This window comes from Chiloscyllium plagiosum, unplaced genomic scaffold, assembly GCF_037043375.1.
Source record: "Chiloscyllium plagiosum isolate Xiang-an unplaced genomic scaffold, Cpla_swu_hap1 HiC_scaffold_21, whole genome shotgun sequence".
NCBI lineage: Eukaryota > Metazoa > Chordata > Chondrichthyes > Orectolobiformes > Hemiscylliidae > Chiloscyllium > Chiloscyllium plagiosum.
Genome location: NW_028270159.1, coordinates 41,823,737 through 41,850,733, shown reverse-complemented (window position 1 = coordinate 41,850,733; position 26,997 = coordinate 41,823,737). Strand labels below are relative to the sequence as shown.

Here is a 26,997-nt window from a genome sequence, read left to right as displayed (position 1 = left end):
TTTGCTTCCCATGTGGAATAGCTTGTCCACTCTGCCGAACTGAGGTGCTCTGCTGTGCCTTTTTTTATGAGACCAACTTAATAGCAATAAATAATAGGTTTTTGGAAGACTTGTATCATAAATATCATCACCTAATCTCCAATCGGCACCCTGTGTTTTGCTAACAACTGTTTTCTTTCTGAACCTCACTCCTTCATGCTCACACTTGCTCTGATCATCAGTCTCCTTCAGCTCCATGCTGCTCCCTCAAAACTCTCCAAATAACTTGTCCTTGTCTGCACCTACCCCACCACCACCATTGGCACTCCTCTGATACGTTTTAACCCGTTTACCTCTCACACTCGTTTCTCTCAGGCTCAGTTTCTCTAGCTCCATTTTCCCTTTTTTGTTCATTTGTCCTCGGTTCCCCTTCATTCCTGCTGACTTCGTACCATCACATTTTGCTGTTGCCTTCCAACACAGTTTTCCTTAGGCTGTCTCTTGCATTTTCTCTCACACTGTCTATAGCGCGCTCTCTCTCTTTGTCACTCTCTGTTACTCTTGCTGTCATTACCACCACCCCCGTTCCCCAATCTTGTCTGTCCACATACTTGATTCAGCATCTCTTGTCCTTTTTGATGTAATCACTAAGATGCAATGTAAGAATGTCAATATTTATGTTTTTTCCTCTCCATATAATAACAACTTCCATTTCTGTAGAACATGAAATGAAGTAAAAGCATTCACTTGTATCATTTCTTCAGTATCATTCTAGTTTTTGCTCGATGGACTAGAATGAGCTGTCTCGCTTACATTTTGGCCTGTACTGTGTATGGATCATTGCATACCTAAGCACAATTGTTCATTAAATAAATACTTCAGCAAGAAAAGGGTTGGTGTTTCATATTTAGTGAGAATTCCTATCGTTTTTGATTATATACGCATGACTGATAGTCCTGTTGTTTTTGTGTGAAACAAATATTAACACTTATATCTGTACAATTAATATTGCATTATTTCCATGTTATCAATGTTATGTGAATTCCACATTACTGATCCTTCATATCCTGTGAATAAAATCATATCAAATTTATTTTCATCACAGTCAATGAGAAGATGGGAAAGAGAGAGAGAAAATTATGTGTGCATCTATGAATATATGCATTCACCTTGTATAAATTTCTTGCATGCATGAAATGTACATGCTGGATGTATATAAAGTCATGTGTAGTTTAGTATATATATAGAAGCAGAATGTAAGTAGAATACAAAAGCATCATTCATGAAATTGAAAACTGCAATGCAAATTTCTAGTTTCACCATAACCATCATCAAAGTACATTATTTAAACTGATTTTTTTCAGCTATTCCTGTTTGATCCTGTCACTATTTTCAATTTCTGTATCTGAAACAAAATGAATAAATGTAAAAATAGCATTAATAACATTAAGATTATGAAGCATTATGAATTATTCTTTCATAGAGTCATGGACACAGACCCCTTTAGTCCAACCAGTCCACAGTGACCATGTTCTCAAACTAAACTAGTACTACTTGCCTGCATTTGGCCCATATCCCTCCTAACCTTGCCTATTCATGTACTTAGTCAAATATCTTTTCAATGTTGCAGTTGTACCTGCATCCATCACTTCCTCTGGAAGTTCATTCCACACATGAACCACTTCCTGTGTTTAAAAACGTTGCCCCTCATGTCCTTTTTAAATCTTTCTCCTCTCACCTTTAAAAATGCCCACGAGTTTTGCATTCCCCCACCCCAGGGAAAAGACCCTTCATATTCACTTTACCTATGCACGTCATGATCTTATAAACCCCTTCCAGTTTCCTTCTGATGTGTATGTATATATATATCCAAAGTTAGTCATAGCTTAAATTGTACCAGGCCTTTATAGACAATTTGTATAAAAGATCGGGAGAATCCACCAATTGGTTTTTGGCCTTTCCATGAAACAATGTTACATTAGAGCCCACATGAATTGCAGTCTCAAAACAGTCTGCTATAACACGTATTTCGTCAACACAAATTTGCTATAGCGAGATTAACAAATTGGGATGTTGTTTCTAAAGCACGAACTTCTAAAAAGTGTGATGGCTGTAATGCGATTACATCGCCAGCATTTTAAGCTCTGTTTCTAAAGCGTGATTTGTCTATTGCACAAGAATGCAACCATGGCGTTATCTAAGAGCTGACTGTACACCAAGTGTGTGATCTCCAGCCAGCGGACCCAAGTTATATTGCTGATTTCAGCATTGCTAGGCATCTGAAAACGTTTTTTGAGAGCAAAGATCAAATGGATTACTGGCAATCTGTCAATTTGACGTAAAACTATACTGTCATGATGTCACAATTGAGCACTAAGCAGTGTTACACTGCCTCCTGGAGGTAGCCTGACAACTCTATGCAGCGTGATGTTTGTGATTTTCATGATGGTATTAACTTGAAAAAACTCACTGACAATGTTAACAGCAATGTTAACCCTTATGACCAATAAAAAGAACAAGACTTCCAGCATGTACCGAAGAAAACACTTTCAAACGTTGTTTAATTCCAGATTCCATTTGAGGTGTTGTGCAGCAGCTTAAGACTGTTATGCTGTAAAATGGATGAAAGAATGGGCAGGGGGAGGGCTGGTATTGCAGTGCATATCAAGCCTTATCTATTCAGTGGAATCTTGAATCCTTTGTTTTAGAATCACATCTTTTTTAATTACTGGGGTATTTCATTTGAGAGAGCAATTCAGATGTGCTCTACTGTTGCTGGTGGGTTAGGTTAAATTACTTCCTTCATTTGAAATGCTTTATCTCTAAGTTACAGAAAGCTACAGGGACTTAATTGAGTGCTGAAGCATCTATTTTCAATAATCTAACAATCAATGTATAGGTTACTTTCAGAAACATCAAAAGTACTGAGAGTTGCATTAGGTTGATCGGAAAGCAAAGATAGTACATGCATGATTAATGGTGATAAAATGTAATTGTCCTTAAAAAGAGTTTGGAATGAAGTAATTACAACAGGCCAAAATAGGCCCAGTGTAAATTTTTATATTGATTTTTAGCAAGAACTTCAAAACCTGTAAACAAAAAATGGATTACTGCATACTGAAGAGCAATTGTATTCAAAAAGAAGAGCTTTAACACATTTAGCATTGGTTTATCGTGGATTTCCCTTTGATGCATTTGTAGGATGTGGCAGCACTGGCAAAGCCAACATGTGTCATTCCACCTTCAGTTACCCTTGAGGAGGTGGTGTTGATCCCTGAGTGGCTGTCAGAATATTTCAATGCGTAGTTCAAAGTCACCACATCTCTAAGTGTCCAGAATTGCATACAGGTCATGGTGTTACCTTGTATCTACTGCCTTTCTTTGTCTAGGGTTCAGAAGGTTCTGATGAAAATAATAACCTTTGTAGGTTTCTGCATTGCATCTCATTGAATCCCGACAGTTTAAAACAAGCCATTTGGCCCAATAAGTCCACACCGACCTTCCAAAGAGCATCCCACCCTACCCATGAAACCCTGCACATCACATGGCTAATCCACCTAGCCTACACATTCCTGAACACTATGGGTAATTTAGCATAGCCAATGCAGCTAACCTGCATATCTTTGGACTGCAGTAGGAAACTAGAGCACCCAGAGGAAACCCATGCAGACATGGCAAGAACATGCAAGTATTACACGGACAGCCACCCGAGGCTGGAATTGAACCCAGATCCCTGGCATTGTGAGGTGGCAGTGCTAACCATTGAGCCACTGTTCTGCCCCACCTCTTAAATGGGGCACACCACTGATGGCAGCATCGGCAAAGTGGTGGAGACAGTAGATAATTAAGATGGTTAACGGGTGCCAATTAAACAGGTTGCTCTATGCTGCCTGGTGTTGAGCACTATTCCATCTAACTTTCTTTCTAGCTGTGTAAGCCTCTGAGATCTGTGCGCAAAGATTCTGCCGGTCCATTACCATTAGCCGATTGATCTACTTATCGTAGGCATGAGCATTAACAGGCCACTTGACAACAGTGGGCATCACATCTGAGTCAGATTACTAACCTGCCTTAGTTCCATCAACACGGTGGGCCACCGGATAGTGATGAATGAGCTCTGGAAATCGTTAGTTGATCCCTCTCCTAGATTTCTTGGATATTTAGGTTACCCTGGAGCAGGTCCATTGGAACAGCAGCTGGAATTAAACTAGTCACCATCCTGGTTACTGCAGCATGGCGTCAGATTATCTACCCACTGCAGCATAGCATCAGAGTAACAACCCACTGCAGCATCGTATCAGAGTAACAACCCACTGCAGCATAGCATCAGAGTAACGACCCACTGCAGCATTGTGTCAGAGTAACTATCCACTTCAACACCATGTCGGAGTAACTACCCACTATAGCATAGCATCAGATTAACAACCCACTGCTGCATAGCATCAGAGTAACTACGCATTGCAGCATCGTGTAAGAGTAACTACCCACTGCAGCATCGCATCAGAGTAACAACCCACAGCATAGCATCAGATTAACAAGCCACTGCCGCATAGCATCAGAGTAACTACGCACTGCAGCATCGTGCCAGAGTAACTACCCACTGCAGCACTGTGTCAGAGTAACTACCCACTGCAGCATCGCATCAGAGTAACAACCCACTACAGCATAGCATCAGAGTAACTACCCACTGCAGCATAACATCAGAGTAACTATCCACTGCAGCATCGCATCAGAATAACAACCCACTGCAGCATAGTATCAGAGTAACTACCCACTGCAAAATAGCATCAGAGTAACAACCCACTGCAGCATAGCATCAGAATAGCTACCCACTGCAGCATAGCATCAGAGTAACTACCCCTGTATCATCGTGTCAGAGTAACGCCCCTCTGCAGCATCATATCAGAGTAACTACCCACTGCAGCATAGCATCAGAGTAACTATCCATTGCAGCATAGCATCAGAGTAACTACCCACCGCAGCATCATGTCTAGTAACTACCCACTGCAGCGTCGTGTCAGAGTAACTACCCACTGCAGCATAGCATCAGCGTATCTACCCACTGCAGCATAGCATAAGAGTAACTACCCACTGCAGCATAGCATCAGAGTAACAATCCATTGCAACATAGCATCAGAATAACAACCCATTGCAGCATAGCGTCAGAGTAATTACCCACTGCAGCACCGTGTCAAGTAACTACCCACTGCAGCATCGCATCAGAGTAACTACCCACTGCAGCATAGCATCAGAGTAACTACCCACTGTATCATCGTGTCAGAGTAACGCCCCTCTGCAGCATCATATCAGAGTAACTACCCACTGCAGCATAGCATCAGAGTAACTACCCACTGCAGCATCATGTCTAGTAACTACCCACTGCAGCATAGCATCAGAGTAACTAAACACTGCCGCATTGCATCAGAGTAACTATCACTGCAGCACCATGTCAGAGTAACTACCCACTGCAGCACCGTGTCAGAGTAACTATCACTGCAGCATCATGTCAGAGTAACTACCCACTGCAGCACCGTGTCAGAGTAACTACCCACTACAGCATAGCATCAGAGTAACTATCCATTGCAACATAGCATCAGAATAACAACCCATTGCAGTATAGTGTCAGAGTAACTACCGACTGCAAAATAGCATCAGAGTAACTACCCACTGCAGCACCGTGTCAGAGTAACTATCCACTACAGCATAGCATCAGAGTAACTATCACTGCAGCATCATGTCAGAGTAACTACCCACTGCAGCACCGTGTCAGAGTAACTATCACTGCAGCATCATGTCAGAGTAACTACTCACTGCAGCACCGTGTCAGAGTAACTACCCACTACAGCACCGTGTCAGAGTAACTACCCACTGCAGCACCTTGTCAGAGAAACTACCCAGTGCAACATCGTGTCTGAGTAACTACCCACTGCAGCACCGTGTCAGAGTAACTATCCACTGCAGCACCATGTCAGAGTAACTACCCACTGCAGCATCGTGTCTGAGTAACTACCCACCGCAGCATCGTGTCTGAGTAACTACCTACTGCAGCACCGTGTCTGAGTAACTACCCACTGCAGCACCTTGTCAGAGAAACTACCCACTGCAACATCGTGTCTGAGTAACTACCCACTGCAGCACCGTGTCAGAGTAACTATCCACTGCAGCACCGTGTCAGAGTAACTACCCACTGCAGCACCGTGTCAGAGTAACTACCCACTACAGAGTAACTATCACTGCAGCATCATGTCAGAGTAACTACCCACTACAGCACCGTGTAAGAGTAACTATCACTGCAGCATCATGTCAGAGTAACTACCCACTGCAGCACCGTGTCAGAGTAACTACCCACTACAGCATAGCATCAGAGTAACTATCCATTGCAAAATAGCATCAGAATAACAACCCATTGCAGTATAGTGTCAGAGTAACTACCCACTGCAGCATAACATCAGAGTAACTATCCACTGCAGCATCGCATCAGAATAACAACCCACTGCAGCATAGTATCAGAGTAACTACCGACTGCAACATAGCATCAGAGTAACTACCCACTGCAGCACCGTGTCAGAGTAACTACCCACTACAGCATAGCATCAGAGTAACTATCACTGCAGCATCATGTCAGAGTAACTACCTACTGCAGCATCGTGTCTGAGTAACTACCCACTGCAGCATCGTGTCAGAAAAACTACCCACAGCAGCACCGTGTCAGAGTAACTACCCACTGCAGCATCGTGTCTGAGTAACTACCCACTGCAGCACCGTGTCTGAGTAACTACCCACTGCAGAATCGTGTCTGAGTAACTACCCACTGCAGCACCGTGTCAGAGTAAATACCGACTGCAGCACCGTGTCAGAGTAACGACCCACTGCAGCACCGTGTCAGAGTAACTACCCACTGCAGCATCGTGTCAGAGTAACTACCTACTGCAGCATCGTGTCTGAGTAACTAAACAATGCAGAATCGTGTCTGAGTAACTACCCACTGCAGCACCGTGTCAGAGTAAATACCGACTGCAGCACCGAGTCAGAGTAAATACCGACTGCAGCACCGTGTCAGAGTAACGACCCACTGCAGCACCGTGTCAGAGTAACTACCCACTGCAGCACCGTGTCAGGGTAACTACCTACTGCAGCACCGTGTCAGAGTAACTACCCACTGCAGCATAACATCAGAGTAACTATCCACTGCAGCATCACATCAGAATAACAACCCACTGCAGCGTCGTGTCTGAGTAACTACCCACGGCAGCATCGTGTCTGAGTAACTACCTACTGCAGTACCGTGTCTGAGTAACTACCCACTGCAGCACTGTGTCAGAGAAACTACCCACTGCAACATCGTGTCTGAGTAACTACCCACTGCAGCACCGTGTCAGAGAAACTATCCACTGCAGCACCGTGTCAGAGTAACTACCCACTGCAGCATCGTGTCTGAGTAACTACCCACTGCAGCATCGTGTCTGACTAACTAACTACTGCAGCATCGTGTCTGAGTAACTATCCATTGCAGCATCGTGTCAGAGTAACTACCTACTGCAGCATCGTGTCATAGTAACTTCCCACTGCAGCATCGTGTCTGAGTAACTACCCACTGCAGCACCGTGTCAGAGTAACTACCTACTGCAGCATCGTGTCTGAGTAACTACCCACTGCAGAATCGTGTCTGAGTAACTACCCACTGCAGCACCGTGTCAGAGTAAATACCGACTGCAGCACCGTGTCAGAGAAACTACCCACTGCAGCACCGTGTCAGAGTAACTACCCACTGCAGCACCGTGTCAGAGTAACTACCTACTGCAGCACCGTGTCAGAGAAACTACCCACTGCAACATCGTGTCTGAGTAACTACCTACTGCAGCACCGTGTCAGAGTAACTACCCACTGCAGCATCGTGTCAGAGTAACTACCTACTGCAGCATCGTGTCTGAGTAACTACCCACTGCAGCATCGTGTCTGAGTAACTACCCACTGCAGCACCGTGTCAGAGTAACTACCCACTGCAGCATCGTGTCAGAGTAACTACCTACTGCAGCATCGTGTCTGAGTAACAACCCACTGCAGCACCGTGTCAGAGTAACTACCCACTGCAGCACCATTTCAGAGTAACTACCCACGACAGTATCGTGTCTGAGTAACTACCTACTGCAGCATCGTGTCAGAGTAACTACCTACTGCAGCATCGTGTCTGAGTAACTACCCACTGCAGCTTAGTGTCTGAGTAACTACCTACTGCAGCATCGTGTCTGAGTAACTACCCACTGCAGAATCGTGTCTGAGTAACTACCCACTGCAGAATCGTGTCTGAGTAACTACCCACTGCAGCATCGTACCAGAGAAACTACCCACTGCAGCATCGTGTCAGAGTAACTACCTACTGCAGCATCGTGTCAGAGTAACTACCCACTGCAGCATCGTGTCAGAGAAACTACCTACTGCAGCATCGTGTCAGAGTAACTACCTACTGCAGCATCGTGTCAGAGAAACTACCTACTGCAGCATCGTGTCAGAGTAACTACCTACTGCAGCATCGTGTCAGAGTAACTACCTACTGCAGCACCGTGTCAGAGTAACTACCCACTGCTGTACCGTGTCAGAGAAACTACCTACTGCAGCATAGTGTCTGAGTAACTACCCACTGCAGCACCGTGTCAGAGTAACTACCCACTGCAGCACCGTGTCAGAGTAACTACCCACTGCCGCATCGTGTCAGAGTAACTACCCACTGCAGCATCGTGTCTGAGTAACTACCCACTGCAGCATCGTGTCAGAGTAACTACCCACTGCAGCACCGTGTCAGAGTAACTACCCACTGCAGCATCGTGTCAGAGAAAATACCCACTGCAGCACCGTGTCAGAGAAACTACCTACTGCAGCACCGTGTCAGAGTAACTACATCCTGCAGCATCGTGTCAGAGTAACTACCTACTGCAGCATCGTGTCAGAGTAACTACCTACTGCAGCACCGTGTCAGAGTAACTACCCACGACAGTATCGTGTCTGAGTAACTACCTACTGCAGCATCGTGTCTGAGTAACTACCCACTGCAGCATCGTGTCGGAGTAACTTCCCACTGCAGCATCGTGTCTGAGTAACTACCCATTGCAGCATCGTGTCTGAGTAACTACCTACTGCAGCATCGTGTCTGAGTAACTACCCACTGCTGAATCATGTCTGAGTAACTACCCACTGCAGCATCGTACCAGAGAAACGACCCACTGCAGCATCGTGTCAGAGTAACTACCCACTGCAGCACCGTGTCAGAGTAACTACCCACTGCAGCATCGTATCAGAGAAACTACCTACTGCAGCATCGTGTCAGAATAACTACCTACTGCAGCATCGTGTCAGAGTAACTACCCACTGCAGCATCGTGTCAGAGAAACTACCCACTGCAGCACCGTGTCAGAGAAACTACCCACTGCAGCACCGTGTCAGAGTTACTACCGCCTGCAGCATCGTGTCTGAGTAACTACCTACTGCGGCATCGTGTCAGAGTAACTACCTACTGCAGCACCATGTCAGAGTAACTACCCACGACAGTATCGTGTCTGTGTAACTACCCACTGCAGCATCGTGTCAGAGTAACTACCTACTGCACCATCGTGTCAGAGAAACTACCTACTGCAGCACCGTGTCAGAGTTACTACCGCCTGCAGCATCGTGTCTGAGTAACTACCTACTGCGGCATCGTGTCAGAGTAACTACCTACTGCAGCACCATGTCAGAGTAACTACCCACGACAGTATCGTGTCTGTGTAACTACCCACTGCAGCACCGTGTCAGAGTAATTACCCACTGCAGCACCGTGTCAGAGTAACTACCCACTGCAGCATCGTATCAGAGAAATTACCTACTGCAGCATCGTGTCAGAATAACTACCTACTGCAGCATCGTGTCAGAGTAACTACCCACTGCAGCATCGTGTCTGAGTAACTACCCACTGCAGCATCGTGTCAGAGAAACTACCCACTGCAGCACCGTGTCAGAGAAACTACCTACTGCAGCACCGTGTCAGAGTTACTACCGCCTGCAGCATCGTGTCTGAGTAACTACCTACTGCGGCATCGTGTCAGAGTAACTACCTACTGCAGCACCATGTCAGAGTAACTACCCACGACAGTATCGTGTCTGAGTAACTACCTACTGCAGCATCGTGTCAGAGTAACTACCTACTGCACCATCGTGTCAGAGTAACTACCCACTGCAGCTTAGTGTCAGAGTAACTTCCCACTGCAGCACCGTGTCAGAGTAACTACCCACGACAGCATCGTGTCTGAGTAACTACCTACTGCAGCATCGTGTCTGAGTAACTACCCACTGCAGAATCGTGTCTGTGTAACTACCCACTGCAGCATCGTACCAGAGAAACTACCTACTGCAGCATCGTGTCAGAGTAACTACCTACTGCAGCATCGTGTCAGAGTAACTACCCACTGCAGCATCGTGTCAGAGAAACTACCTACTGCAGCATCGTGTCAGAGTAACTACTTACTGCAGCATCGTGTCAGAGTAACTACCTACTGCAGCACCGTGTCAGAGTAACTTCCCACTGCTGTACCGTGTCAGAGTAACTACCTACTGCAGCATAGTGTCTGAGTAACTACCCACTGCAGCACCGTGTCAGAGTAACTACCTACTGCAGCACCGTGTCAGAGTAACTACCCACTGCAGCATCGTGTCTGAGTAACTACCCACTGCAGCATCGTGTCTGAGTAACTACCCACTGCAGCACCGTGTCAGACAAACTACCCACTGCAGCATTGTATCAGAGAAACTACCCACTGCAGCACTGTGTCAGAGTAACTTCCCACTGCAGCACTGTGTCAGAGTAACTACCCACTGCAGCACCGTGTCAGAGAAACTACCCACTGCAGCATCGTGTCAGAGAAACTACCCACTGCAGCATTGTATCAGAGTAGCTTCCCACTGCAGCACTGTGTCAGAGTAACTACCCACTGCAGCACCGTGTCAGAGTAACTACCCACTGCAGCAACATGTCAGAGAAACTACCCACTGCAGCAACATGTCAGAGAAACTACCCACGACAGCATCGTGTCTGAGTAACTACCTACTGCAGCATCGTGTCAGAGTAACTACCTACTGCAGCATCGTGTCAGAGTAACTACCCACGACAGCATCGTGTCTGAGTAACTACCTACTGCAGCATCGTGTCTGAGTAACTACCCACTGCAGCATCGTACCAGAGAAACGACCCACTGCAGCATCGTGTCAGAGTAATTACCCACTGCAGCACCGTGTCAGAGTAACTACCCACTGCAGCACCGTGTCAGAGAAACTACCTACTGCAGCATAGTGTCAGAGTAATTACCCACTGCAGCACCGTGTCAGAGTAACTACCCACTGCAGCATCGTATCAGAGAAACTACCTACTGCAGCATCGTGTCAGAATAACTACCTACTGCAGCATCGTGTCAGAGTAACTACCCACTGCAGCATCGTGTCTGAGTAACTACCCACTGCAGCATCGTGTCAGAGAAACTACCCACTGCAGCACCGTGTCAGAGAAACTACCTACTGCAGCATAGTGTCAGAGTAACTACCCACTGCAGCACTGTGTCAGAGTAACTACCGCCTGCAGCATCGTGTCTGAGTAACTACCTACTGCGGCATCGTGTCAGAGTAACTACCTACTGCAGCACCATGTCAGAGTAACTACCCACGACAGTATCGTGTCTGAGTAACTACCTACTGCAGCATCGTGTCAGAGTAACTACCTACTGCAGCATCGTGTCAGAGAAACTACCTACTGCAGCATAGTGTCTGAGTAACTACCCACTGCAGCACCGTGTCAGAGTAACTACCCACTGCAGCACCGTGTCAGAGTAACTACCCACTGCAGCATCGTGTCAGAGTAACTACCCACTGCAGCATCGTGTCTGAGTAACTACCCACTGCAGCAACGTACCAGAGATACTACCCACTGCAGCACCGTGTCAGAGTAACGACCCACTGCAGCATTGTATCATTGAAACTACCCACTGCAGCACTGTGTCAGAGTAACTTCCCACTGCAGCACTGTGTCAGAGTAACTACCCACTGCAGCACCGTGTCAGAGAAACTACCAACTGCTGCATTGTGTCAGAGTAACTACCCACTGCAGCACTGTGTCAGAGTAACTTCCCACTGCAGCACTGTGTCAGAGTAACTTCCCACTGCAGCATCATGTCAGAGTAACTACCCACTGCAGCATCGTGTCTGAGTAACTACCCACTGCAGCACCGTGTCAGAGAAACTACCCACTGCAGCATCGTGTCTGAGTAACTACCCACTGCAGCACCGTGTCAGTGTAACTACCCACTGCAGCATCGTGTCAGAGAAACTACCCACTGCAGCATCGTGTCAGAGTAACTACCCACTGCAGCATCGTATCTGAGTAACTACCTACTGCAGCATCGTGTCAGAGTAACTACCCACTGCAGCACCGTGTCAGAGTAACTACCCACTGCAGCATCGTATCAGAGTAACTACCCACTGCAGCATCGTGTCAGAGTAACTACCCACTGCAGCATCGTATCTGAGTAACTACCTACTGCAGCATAGTGTCTGAGTAACTACCCACTGCAGCATCGTATCAGAGTAACTACCCACTGCAGCATCGTGTCAGAGTAACTACCCACTGCAGCATCGTGTCAGAGTAACTACCCACTGCAGCATCGTGTCAGAGTAACTACCCACTGCAGCATCGTGTCAGAGTAACTACCCACTGCAGCATCGTGTCAGATTAACTACCCACTGCAGCATCGTGTCAGAGTAACTACCCACTGCAGCATCGTGTCAGAGTAATTACCCACTGCAGCATAGTGTCAGAGTAACTACCCACTGCAGCATAGTTTCAGAGAAACTACCCACTGCAGCATTGTGTCAGAGTAACTACCCACTGCAGCATCGTGTCTGAGTAACTACCCACTGCAGCACTGTGTCAGAGTAACTACCCACTGCAGCACCGTGTCAGAGTAACTACCCACTGCAGCACCTTGTCAGATTAACTACCCACTGCAGCATCGTATCAGAGTAACTACCCACTGCAGCATCGTGTCAGAGTAACTACCCACTGCAGCACCGTGTCAGAGTAACTACCTACTGCAGCATCGTGTCAGAGTAACTACCCACTGCAGCATCGTGTCAGAGAAACTACCCACTGCAGCATCATGTCAGAGTAACTACCCACTGCAGCACCGTGTCAGAGTAACTACCTACTGCAGCATCGTGTCAGAGTAACTACCCACTGCAGCATCGTGTCAGAGTAACTACCCACTGCAGCACCGTGTCAGAGAAACTACCCACTGCAGCATCGTGTCAGAGTAACTACCCACTACAGCATAGTGTCAGAGTAACTACCCACTGCAGCATCGTGTCAGAGAAACTACACACTGCAGCATCGTATCTGAGTAACTACCCACTGCAGCACCGTGTCAGAGTAACTACCCACTGCAGCACCGTGTCAGAGTAACTACCCACTGCAGCACCGTGTCAGAGTAACTACCCACTGCAGCATCGTATCAGAGTAACTACCCACTGCAGCATCGTGTCAGAGTAACTACCCACTGCAGCATCATGTCAGAGTAACTACCCACTGCAGCATCGTGTCAGAGTAACTACCCACTGCAGCACCATGTCAGAGAAACTACCCACTGCAGCACCATGTCAGAGAAACTACCCACTGCAGTATCATGTGAGAGAAACTACCCACTGCAGCATTGTGTCAGAGTAACTACCTACTGCAGCATAGTGTCAGAGTAACTACCCATTGCAGCACCGTGTCTGAGTAACTACCCACTGCAGGAACATGTCAGAGTAACTACCCACTGCAGCATAGCATCAAAGTAACTATCCATTGCAACATAGCATCTGAGTAACTACCCACTGCACCACCGTCTCAGAGTGACTGTCCATTGCAACATAGCATCAGAGTAACTACCCAGTACAGCATAGCATCAGAGTAACTATCTCCTGCAGCATCATGTCAGAGTATCTACCCACTGTAACATAGCGTCAGCGTAACTACCCACTGCAGCACCGTGCCAGAGTGACTGTCCATTGCAACATAGCATCAGAGTAACTACCCAGTACAGCATAGCATCAGAGTAACTGTCTCCTGCAGCATCATGTCAGAGTATCTACCCACTGTAACATAGCGTCAGCGTAACTACCCACTGCAGCACCGTCTCAGAGTGACTGTCCATTGCAACATAGCATCAGAGTAACTACCCAGTACAGCATAGCATCAGAGTAACTATCTCCTGCAGCATCATGTCAGAGTATCTACCCACTGTAACATAGCGTCAGCGTAACTACCCACTGCAGCACCGTGTCAGAGTGACTGTCCATTGCAACATAGCATCAGAGTAACTACCCAGTACAGCATAGCATCAGAGTAACTATCTCCTGCAGCATCATGTCAGAGTATCTACCCACTGTAACATAGCATCAGCGTAACTACCCACTTAAGCATAGCCTCAGAGTAACTACCCACTGCAGCATCACATCAGAGCAACTACCCACTGCAGCATCGTCAGAGTAACTATCCATTGCAGCACAGCATCAGAGTAACTACCCATTGCAGCATAGCATCAGAGTAACTATCCAGTACAGCATAGCATCAGAGTAACTACCTCCTGCAGCATCACATCAGAGTAACTACCCACTGCAGCACAGCATCAGAGTAACTACCCACTGCAGCATAGCATAAGAGTAACTACCCACTGCAGCATAGCATAAGAGTAACTACCCACTGCAGCACAGCATCAGAGTAACTACCCACTGCAGCATCACGTCAGAGTAACTATCCATTGCAGCATAGCATCAGAGTAACTACCCTCTGCAGCACCGTGTCAGAGAAACTATCCATTGCAACATTGTGTCAGAGTAACTACCCACTGCAGCATAGCATCAGAGTAACTACACACTGCAGCATAGCTTCAGTGTAACTACCCACTGCAGCATCGCGTCAAGTAACTGAAGATCTGAAATTTGAATTTAGGCTGTTGTCAGAAGCAACAAGTATCTGTAGATTTTTATTAACAACAAAATGGCTTTTCAATTTAAAGTAACACAACAAAATGGCTGCAAGTAATGATTTGACCGTGTGAACTTGAACTGATGCTTTATTTAGAGATAAGTGAGAACAATGGATTTTTCATAATATGAATTATAAGACAGTGATTTGGTATTTGAACTAACTTTGAACTGCTTGCATGGGATGGTGCTCTGCGTAAAGTAAAAACCCTTTCCTGGGGAATATCATTGGAATAACCTGCTGTAAATCATGTCACCTTATTATATGTGATTGGTCTTTTCTTGTAATTAAGGCTGTTCTATCTCTTAAAAAACATATAAATAATGTGTAATTTTTTAATGTAATTGCATCATTTCTCCACGGAACACAGAAGCTTTTAACATCTGTGTTGCTGGGCAAATCTGCGCCAGGCTGCCTTATTTTATTAAACTGGTAACCTTGCTTTAAACAGACTGTACTCCTAGTGATTCTTTTGACCGATCTCGAACCAAGTGGCCTCTTTGGAGGGGTCTAGATCTTCACAACTACCCACTGCAGCATCGCATCAGAGTAACTATCCCTTCAGCATAGCGTCAGAGTAATGATCCACTGCAGTATTGCATCAGAGCAACTATCCACTGCAGCATTGTGTCAGAATAACGATCCACTGTAGCATTGTGTCAGAGTAACGATCCACTGTAGCATCGTGTCAGAGTAACGATCCACTGCAGCATTGTGTCAGAGTAACGATCCACTGTAGCATAGCATCAGAGCGACTATCCACCGAGAACAATGAACAAAGAACAGTACAGCACAGGAACGGCCACTTTGACCCAACCCCACTACGCATTTGCCAATACATGAGGCTTTCTAAATTAAAAAAAAACATTTACTTCTATCTGCTCTGTATCCCTCTGTTCCCTCCCAATTCATGTATCTGTCCAGATGCTTCTTAAACGTTGTTTTTGTGTCTACTTCTACCCACGCTAAATTGCCCTTAATGTTCGGTGTAGGGGAGTGGGTTGCTCTTCGGAGTGTTGGTGTGGACTTGTTGGGCCGAAGGGCTTGTTTCCACACTGTCGGGAATCTAACCTAATTTGTTCCGGTGCATAGAGGCACTTACCACCATCTATGCAAAATACTTGCTTCTCAGATCTCCTTTAAATATTTCCCCCTTTTACTTTAAACCTACGTCCTCTCCTACATTATGTTCTACCCTGAGATAAAGACTCCAACCGTTCATTCTATCCATGTCTCTAATAGTTTTATAAACGCCCAGGTTGCCCCTCAACTTCTGACTGTCAAATGAAAACCAACTCAGTTTGTTCAATCTCTCCTCACAGATAATACCCTCCAAAACAGGCAATATCCTTGTACACCTTTTCTGTACCCTCTCCACATCCTCCTAGTAGCGTAGTCACCAGAACTGTATGCAATCTTCCAAATGTGCCCTAACTGAAGTTCTGTATGGCTGGATACTCTATGCCCCAACCAATGAAGGCAAAAATGCTATATGCTCTTGTGTTGTCACATTCAGGGAACTATGGATCTGCATGGCTAGATCCCTCTGTGTATTAATGTTTCTCAGAGTTCTACTGTTTACTGTATACTTCCCTCCCATATTAGACCCTCCAAAACGCATCACCTCACATTTGTCTAGATTAAATTCCATCTGCTATTTCTGTGCTCAAGTCTCCAGCCTATCTATCCAGCTGTATTGTCTGGCAATCCTCCTCACTATCTGCACCTCCCCCAATCTTTGTGTCATGTACAAACTTTTGAAATAGGGCACATGCATTCTCCTCCAATCATTGACATATATTACTAACAGCAGGATCTCAGCACGGATCCCTGCAGAGCACTACTGGTTGGTTACAGATCTCCATTCAGAAAGGCACTCTTCCACCATTACTCTCTGCCTTCTACGACCAAGCCTGACTTTTGCCACCCCCCGACTTTGTATCCCTCTATCTCTTTCTCCTATGCCCTGTGTCTTTGCCACCCCCCGCCCAAATCGTGCAGTGTCTTTCCTGCTCCTGAATCTTCCCCTCTATTATTTGCCCCAGACATAAAAGCCCCTCTTTATCGCCCTCCGTGTTCTCCTTTGCCCCCCGGGCTGGGGTAAATGAATCTGTGCGGACTGGCCAGCCTGTGACTGCATCCCTCAATGCTCAGCAAGATTTCAGTCCCAGAATTCCTGATCCCTAACGGACCAGGAGGAGAATATTCCGCCCATTGTGTCTATTCCCCTCCACCTTGCTAAAGTCCATGTAGACAACATCCACTGCTTTTTCCTCATCAATGATTTTTGTCACTTCCTCAAAAAACTCAATTTGTGAGACATGACGCTCCCAACACAAAGCCGTGCCATATGTCACTAATATGTCCATATTTTCCAAACTGTAAATAAATCCTGACCCTAAGAATCTTCTCTCTCCCACCGATGTAAGGCTCACTGGTCTTTAATCTCCCAGATCAAACAAAGGAACAGCATTGGCTATTCTCCTGTCCTCTGAGCGGACAGGAATTTCTGAAGCTTTAATTGTTTTTTTCCCCCTTTCGCATCATTTTCTCTCTTTGTATCTGTACCTCAGCTAAAATTTCCTTCCGGAATCCTGATTCATGTGTGCACTAGCTTATAGTTTTGGACTATGAACTGCAGTGTGAATTTATGAGATTGCAGACAGAGATGGTGTCAGCTTCATTTGTCATGATAATGCAAATACTATTTTGGTAGGAAATACTGATCAGAGCGTCATGGAGGGATTGAATCTTGCAGCACTGAATAAAGCTACTCAGCCTAGCCTTTAAAAGAGAAGGCCAATTCATCTAAGTATTTTCCACAATCATCTAGCAAATCTATCGATCTTTGAGAAACTACTCAACTGCCTGTTGAAAGTTCCTAATGGCCTATGCCCGTCAGTCTTACTTGTATCATGTCAAGGGATTCAGAACCTCTGTGTAAAGAAAACTTCCCTCATTCCCCCTTAGTTCTTTTTTAACATTACAAATTCATGAGGTGCGGTCATTGATCCACCCGCCTGGTGCAAGTACAAAAGAACAGACTGCATCATTTTGCATACGTCTATTAAGTCTCTGTTTACTCGATCAACTTTAAGAATAAATCCAGCATTCCAAACTGTGACAGAACTGATGTCTCTCATCCTGGATCTTATCCAAGTGAATTTCTTCAATTCCTGATCCTCTTTACTTGTGAAGGCATCCTAACCCAATACTGTAGTCTTGCAACTTGACTATGCAAGAGGATTTTCTTTTTTGAAATCTCAATGATTGGTGGGCTCCAACATAACTAGAACTATAATGGTTTTATATATTTACAAAGCATGAGAATTTAAGAGTTACTGCAGATTATATCTGCCATAAATGCTGTTGGATGTGAATCTTATCAGATCGAGTGGATCGGTTGGAGAGACAGTTAGAAGCGATGAGGAATTTGCAACAGCACAGTATGTGATGGATGATAGTTATAGGAAGGGGGAAAAGTCTCAGATACAGTCACATCGATGGGTTAACTCCAGGAAGGGTGAGAGAGGTCAGCACCTAGGGCAGGAGTCATTTGGATATAGCAGAAAATGTGTTGCTGGAAAAGCGCAGCAGGTCAGGCAGCATCCAGGGAACAGGAGAATCGACGTTTCGGGCACAAGCCCTTCTTCAAACACTCACGTCATTTGGATATACCCATTTCAAACAGGTATGCTGTTTTGGAAAATGTAGGGGGTGATGGATTCTCAGGGGAACGTAGCACAAACAGCCAAGTTTCTGGTGTTGAGACTGGCTCTAATGCAATGAGGGGTACGTCGGCTTCCAAGAGATCAGTTGTGTTAGGGGATTCTGTAGTCAGAGATACAGACAGACGTTTGTGTGGCCAACAGGGAAGAGGCAGAATGGTGTGTTGTTTCCCTGGTGCCAGGATCAAGATGTCTCAGAGAGGGTGCAGAATGTTCTCATGGGGGAGAGGGGCCACATTGTCCACATTGGAACCAACGACATTGGAAGGGAAAAGATTGAGACTCTGAAGGGAGATTACAGAGAGTTAGGCAGAAATTTAAAAAGGAGGTCCTCAAGGGTAGTAATATCTGGATTACTCCCAGTGCTACGAGCTGGTGAGGGCAGGAATAGGAGGATAGAGCAGATGAATGCATGGCTGAGGAGCTGGTGTATGGGAGAAGGATTCATATTTTTGGATCATTGGAATCCCTTTTGTGGTAGAAGTGACCTGTACAAGAAGGATGGATTGCACCTAAATTGGAAGGGGGCTAATATACTGGCAGGGAAATTTGGTAGAACTGCTTGGGAGGATTTAAACTAGTAAGGTGGGGGGGTGGGACCCAGGGAAATAGTGAGGAAAGAGATCGATCTGAGACAGGTACAGCTGAGAACAGAAGTGAGTCAAACAGTCAGGGCAGGCAGGGACAAGGTAGGACTAATAAATTAAACTGCATTTATTTCGATGCAAGGGACCTAACAGGGAAGGCAGATGAACTCAGTGCATGGTTAGGAACATGGGACTGGGATATCATAGCAATTACGAAAACATGGCTCAGGGATGAGCAGAAATGGCAGCTTAATGTTCCAGGATACAAGTGCTACAGGAAGGATAGAAAGGGAGGCAAGAGAGGAGGGGGAGTGGCATTTTTGATAAGGGATAGCATTACAGCTGTGCTGAGGGAGGATATTCCCGGAAGTACATCCAAGGAAGTTATTTGGGTGGAACTGAGAAATAAGAAGGGGATGATCACCTTATTGGGATTGTATTATAGACCCCCAATAGTCAGAGGGAAATTGAGAAACAAACTTGTAAGGAGATCTCAGCTATCTGTAAGAGTAATAGGGTGTTTATGGTAGGGGATTTTAACTTTCCAAACATAGACTGGGATTGCCATAGTGTTAAAGGTTTAGATGGAGAGGAATTTCTTAAGTGTGTACAAGACAATTTTCTGATTCAGTATGTGGATATACCTACTAGAGAAGGTGCAAAACCTGACCTATTCTTGGGAAATAAGGCAGGGCAGGTGACTGAGGTGTCAGTGGGGGAGCACTTTGGGGCCAGTGACCATAATTCTATTAGTTTTAAAATAGTGATGGAAAAGGATAAACCAGATTTAAAAGTTGAACTTCTAAATTGGAGAAAGGCCAATTTTGACGGTATTAGGCAAGAACTTTCGAAAGCTGATTGGAGGCAGATGTTCGCAGGTAACAGGTACAGCTGGAATATGGGAAGCCTTCAGAAATGAGATAACGAGAATCCAGAGAAAGTATATTCCTGTCAGGGTGAAAGGGAATGCTGGTAGGTATAGGGAACACTAGATGACTAAAGAAATTGAAGGTTTGGTTAGAAAAAGAAGGAAGCATATGTCAGGTATCGACAGGATAGATTGAGTGAATCCTTAGAAGAGTATAAAGAAAGTAGGAGTATACTTAAGAGGGAAATCAGGAGGGCAAAACGGGGACATGAGATAGCTTTGGCAAATAGAATTAAGGAGAATCCAAAGGGTTTTTACAAAGATATTAAGGACAAAAGGGTAACTAGGGAGAGAATAGGGCCCCTCAAAGATCAGCAAGGAGGCCTTTGTGTGGAGCCATAGAAAATGGAGGAGATACTAAATGAATATTTTGCATCAGTATTTACTGTGGAAAAGGATATGGAAGATATAGACTGTAGGGAAATAGATGATCTTGCAAAATGTCCAGATTACAGAGGAGGAAGTGCTGGATGTTTTGAAATGGTTAAAGGTGGATAAATCCCGAGGACCTGATCAAGTGTACGCGAGAACTCTGTGGGAAGCTGGAGAAGTGATTGCTGGGCCTCTTGCTGAGATATTTGTATCGTCGATAGTCACAGGTGAGGTGCCGGAAGACTGGAGGTTGGCAAACATGGTGCCACTGTTTAAGAAGGACAGTAAAGGCAAGCCAGGGAACTATAGACTAGTGAGCCTGACCTCAGTGGTGGGCAAGTTGTTGGAGGGAATCCTGAAGGACATGATGTACATGTATTTGTAAAGGCAAGGACTGATTAGGGATAGTCAACATGGCTTTGTACATGGGGAATCATGTCTCACAAACTTAGTTGAGTTTTTTGAAGAAGTAACAAAGAAGATTGATGAGGGCAGAGCAGTAGATGTGATCTATATGGACTTCAGTAAGGCGTTCGACAAGGTTCCCCATGGGAGACTGATTAGCAAGATTAGATCTCATGGAATATAGGGAGAACTAGCCATTTGGATACAGAACTGGCTCAACAGTAGAAGACAGAGGGTGGCGGTGGTGGAGGGTTGTTTTTCAGACTGGAGGCTTGTGACCAGTGGAGTGCCACAAGGATCGGTGCTGGGCCCTCTACTTTTTGTCATTTACATAAATGATTTGGATGTGAGCATAAGAGGTACAGTTAGTAAGTTTGTAGATGACACCAAAATTGTAGGTGTAGTGGACAGCAAAGAGGGTTACCCCAGATTACAACAGGATCTGGACCAGATGGTCCAATGGGCTGAGAAGTGGCAGATGGAGTTTAATTCAGATAAATGCGAGGTGCTGCATTTTGGGAAATCTTAGCAGGACTTATACACTTAATAGTAAGGTCCTAGGGAGTGTTGCTGAACAAAGAGACCTTGGAGTGCAGGTTCATAGCTCCTTGAAAATGGAGTCACAGTTAGATAGGATAGTGAAGAAGGCATTTGGTATGCTTTCCTTTATTGGTCAGAGTATTGAGTACAGGAGTTGAGAGGTCATGTTGCGGCTGTACAGGACATTGGTTAGGCCACTGTTGGAATATTGCGTGCAATTCTGATCTCCTTCCTATTGGAAAGATGTTGTGAAACTTGAAAGGGTTCAGAAAAGATTTACAAGGATGTTGCCAGGGTTGGAGGATTAGAGCTACAGGGAGAAGCTGAACAGGCTGGGGCTGTTTTCCCTGGAGCATCGGAGGCTGAGGGATGACCTTATAGCGGTTTACAAAATTATGAGGGGCATGGATAGGATAAATAGGTTTAGGGTGAGAGGGGAAAGATATAAAAGAGACCTAAGGGGCAACTTTTTCACACAGAGGGTGGTACGTGTATGGAATGAGCTGCCAGAGGATGTGGTGGAGGCCGGTACAATTGCAACATTTAAGAGGCATTTGGATGGGTATATGCATAGGAAGGATTTGGATGGATATGGGCTGGGTGCTGGCAGGTGGGACTAGATTGGGTTGGGATATCTGGTCGGCATGGACGGATTGGACCGAAGGGTTTGTTTCCATGCTGTACATCTCTATGACTTTATGACTCTCTTTGTATTGCCTTGTACATTACCATATAATCTTTTCTCATTTATCTTTTGGTTTTTAATTTTCCTCTTCATTTGTTGTGCCGTGACTGGTTTTCCTCTGTATTTTGTGCATCACATTTTACATAACTCTCTTTTGTTTCTCTCTTTCTTGATTTATCCATTTGTGGTCCAGCGAGTTTTTGTTTTGATTTCCTCTGCCTCTGTTTTTCTCGCCTAATAGAAAATGTTTGGACTGACATTACTTTACTTGAAGACATACCTAATTTAATGTTTTCCTGGCTACCCTTAGCTTCCAAACCTCCTGTGCCTTACCTCAGTTCAAATTGCTTAAATGATCTCTCTTCTAATTGGGTATTTACTTGAGACCTCATTATGTTATGATCACTCTTACATTTGATACAGATTTATCTTATGAAGTCTTTTATGTCTGTGTAAATAAGTTATCTTCTCACTTGTATCCTCAGTATGTGCATGGTTATAGTTTACATTCTTGTGTTTTGTGACTATAAAGCAAATCGTAAAGTAATCACTTTCACTATTATGGCTCAATTATCTGTTCTGCCCTTTTCCTCCTAGTGGTGTAACTTTTAAAAATTGTTTATCTCATAAATTAAAGATCTGCCAACAATCCACTTTCAAATCTCTCCCAGTTATAACAGTGTAAGTAACTTATCTGAAGGTGTTTCATCCATTTTCACTTTATGTTCTCAGTGGACACAGGTCCATAGTACAAAGCAGGTAATTCTAACTTCTTACTGATCAACCCCAACTAACTTATAGTTTTCAGGAATGCTGCATTAGAGTAATACCATCTATAGACATAACTGTGTATCTACAATGGGGTGAATTTTGACGCTGATGGAAATGTGTTGCTGGAGAAGCACAGCAGGTCAGGCAGCATCTAGGGAACAGGAGAATCGACGTTTCGGGCATTAGCCCTTCTTCAGGAATTTTGACGCTGTGTGAACTTATGTAATATGTGTATTATATCAAAAATCAATGAAAAAGTGGTTTAAAATGAACTGCCAGTATGGTATTGCCTGTTTATTCTACTTCCCAAAGTCAAAAGGTCCCCTGAGAACTCTTAATTTTGTAGTGCTAACCTCAGTTCAACTTTGATTTAAAATGCTTAAATTTTGATAGGGTACCAACATCCATTGTGTGGCAGCTGCTGTAAGAAATAGTAAGAGGTGGACAGTCACAATGACAATTTGTTCCTTCCATATCCGACAGCCAGACAGATCCTGAATATGGGTTCACGACCATACATGTAGAAGATCATCAGAAGCAAAAATAGATTAGATTAGATTAGTCCACACCGACCGTCCAAAGAGTAACCCACCCAGACCCAATTACCCCAGAGTAATGCACCTAACCGACACATCCCTGAACATTATGGGCAATTTAGCACTGCCAATTCACCTAACCCAGGCCATTCAGTTCATCAAGTCTGCTCCATTCTCTGAAATAATGGCTGATCTCCTAATCCTTATCTCCATTTTTTCCCCCAGAACCCTTGATCCTCTTCGTGATTAAAAATCTGCCTATCTTAGTTTTGAATATACTTAAAGACCTGGATTTGACAGCTCTCTGTGGTAAAGAATTCCACAGCTTCACCACTCTCTGAGAGAAGAGATTCCTATTTATCTTTCTATTAAATATGCCACCTCATGTTCTGAGATGATGCCACCTCATGTTCTGAGGTCCTAGACCCTCCAACAAAAAGAAACAACCTATCCACGTAGACCTTGTCAAGTCCTCTGAGAATCTTGACATTTTCAATAAACATGTATCTCCTTCTTCAAAACCCTGATCAGAGGGCTGATTCTACTCAACCTCTCCTCATAAAACAGTCTCTGCAAACCTGGTATCAGTCTAGTCAACTTTCCCTGGACTGCCTCCAATGCCAATAAAACTCCCCTTTGAAGAGGTTAGCTGCATATTGCCACGAGTAGTTTTGTAGTAGAGGGTGAACTGGAAATTGTGGAGGCACCGGGGTCTTGGCTGCTAGCTGGAAAGCTAACAAGAGTCTTGCAAGTATGCCCAGTGCACATTGTTCCACAGACTCTTGATAGGCTCATGACGGGCCTTCCCCATGATCAAGGACCTCAGGAAGTCCTTGCCTCGGGGCAGCTGATTAATCAGGAACCAGCAGGACAGCTGAAACACAGCATCACTGCTGAGATGATGGCTTCAGCTGTTGTAACATCCATTCAGGCCAAAGCAATAATGGGAGGTGGGGGGGCGGTGTCACTGAGAATTAGGGATAGCTCTGTCTGATTTCTGATGCATTTGATCAGAGACTTAATACATTTGGGTAAAGGAACCACTCTGAGTCTTTGCCTCCCATCTGCCCCTCTGATCAGGGTTTTGAAGAAGGAGATACATGTTTATTGAAAATGTCAAGATCCTCAGAGGACTTGACAAGGTCTACGTGGATAGGTTGTTTCCTTTTGTTGGAGGGTCTAGGACCTCAGAACATGAGGTGGCATCATCTCAGAATATGAGGTGCACGGTGGTTAGCACTGCTGCCTCAGAGCGCCTGAGACCCGGGTTCAATTCCCGCTTCAGGCGACTGACTGTGTGGAGTCTGCACGTTCTCCCCGTGTCTGCGTGGGTTTCCTCCGGGTGCTCCGGTTTCCTCCCACAGTCCAAAGATGTGCAGGTCAGGTGAATTGGCCATGCTAAATTGCCCATAGTGTTAGGTAAGGGGTAAATGTAAGGGTATGGATGGGTTGCGCTTCGGCGGGTCGGTGTGGACTTGTTGGGCCGAAGGGCCTGTTTCCACACTGTAATGTAATCTAATGTAATCTAATCTAAAAACCTTTCCCAGGTTGCTGTATCCAGCGAGTGTCCAATTGCTTTACCTGTCAAACTCCCCATTTGATGAAACCTTCAACCCACTGCTGGTGCGATGAGACACCAAAGAAGTGATTCATTGCACATTTTACAATTTACAAACTTGCAAACTTCCAAATTTAGGATATCCACAGGCTTTCTTGCCATGAATTTAGTCAGGTTAGGGACAGGAAGGCAACCAGCATTGTCCCATCTCAACAAATGCCCACCCAACATTAAAACTCGCCACAAGATTCTCTCATGGCCTACAAATTGGAACCAGAGGCGGGAGGCGATGGCCTATTGGTATTATTGCTGGGCCACTAATCCAGAGACCTGTGTAATGTTCTGGCGATCTGAGTTCAAATTTCATCATGACAGAGGGTGAAATTTGATTTCAATAAATTTCTGGGATTAGAAGTCCTAACAATGACCGTGAATCAATTGTCAGAAAAACCTACCTGGTTCACAAATGTCCTTTCAGGAAGGAAACTGCTGTCCTCACCTAGTCTGGCCTACATGTGACTCCAGACCCACAGCAATGTGGTTGACTCTTAACTGCCCTCTGGGCAATTTGGGATGGGTAATAAATGCTGGCCTTGCCAGGGATGTCCACGTTCCGTGATTGAGTAAAGAAAAGTCAATATGACGAGATGTGGGCAGCTGGAGGAGGATGGCAAAACATAATTTGCAGTTTACCCAAATAGTTTGGCTGAAAATGTTTGCTTCAGTTGTAGCCCCCAGCTTTGGCCATTCCATCTTTCCACACTTTATTACTTTTGACAATTCCCACATTGTCATTGCAGAGAATTTGCACGTTGGAAGGTGAGAAATACAGCGGTCGAAAGGAGGGACTTAATCCGGAACCCCATCCCACTAATGCCAGAATTCCAGAGAAGCATCCGCTTGCTGGGAAGGAGGCCTTCAACCCAGCAGGTGATAGACACCATCATCCGAAAATACGGAACGCATGTTCTATCATCAGCAGTCCTTGGAGGTAAGCCTCTGCCGTAAACCACTGCACTTATCAACCACGGTATAATAGTGGAGAATCCATTTTAGAGACTGTGTTAACTTGAGGGCGCTCCATTCATACATTGCAAGCTGCTAAACATGGAACTTAAAAACTTTGAACTTGTGGATTCGGTTTGCAAATTGTATTTCTTTAAGACCCACACCATTGTGATTTGACATAGACTGCCATCCCTTCACCATGGCTGAGTTAAACTCACTGCCTCACAACACTGAGATTAGCTGATGTACATGTCAGGAAGAAGGTTCACCACCACCTTCCTGAGGGTAGGTAGGGGCAGGAAATAAATACTTATATTGCTAGCATTTTTGGTCATAACCGAAGAACAATTTTTTAAAAATCCAGGCTGGAGCTGCATGGTGTTCCTCTGGATATTATGGCTTCATTGTGATTACATGCCTTGCATTTTAAACTGTTATAATGGGCCATTGTTTCTACTGGGTTAATGGACCTTTTTGTTGCATTAGTTTACTCCTGGCCTGGTGTGTTGGTATCCCATACCGGCATACCAATTTTGCATGTTGTATTTCCTATAATGTATTTGGGATTCACTCTATATTCTTGTCCAATGCAAATATAAGCATTTAATTCAGAAGAGAAATTCTGAGTGGTTGGAAATCAATCAAGTCAAAGCATCAAGAGATGGATGGAGAGATAAATTAGGAAGACTCTTTGAGCAGGAGAAAAGTGTAAAAAGAAAAATTACTGGCAGAGAGGTACACCAGAGATAAATGAAATGCAAAGCAACTAGAGAGACCACTGGACATGCAAAAGTGTGCTACCTAGAGCAACACTGACTTTATTTGTTTTTATGAAAAGAGAATAGGCAATACACTGTACA

The 26,997-nt window shown here is 45.0% G+C and overlaps 1 protein-coding gene across 3 annotated transcripts in view; it reads left to right on the top strand.

Annotated features, from left to right (window-relative positions):
- Positions 1-26,997, top strand: part of brinp1 (BMP/retinoic acid inducible neural specific 1) — a 379,558-nt gene that overhangs the window by 243,107 nt on the left and 109,454 nt on the right. For all 3 annotated transcript variants that reach the window (XM_043719925.2, XM_043719928.2, XM_087998528.1), the window contains exon 3: positions 25,930-26,120. In XM_043719925.2, coding sequence (XP_043575860.1) covers positions 25,930-26,120 — 191 coding nt within the window. The remainder of the gene's footprint in view (positions 1-25,929; positions 26,121-26,997) is intronic.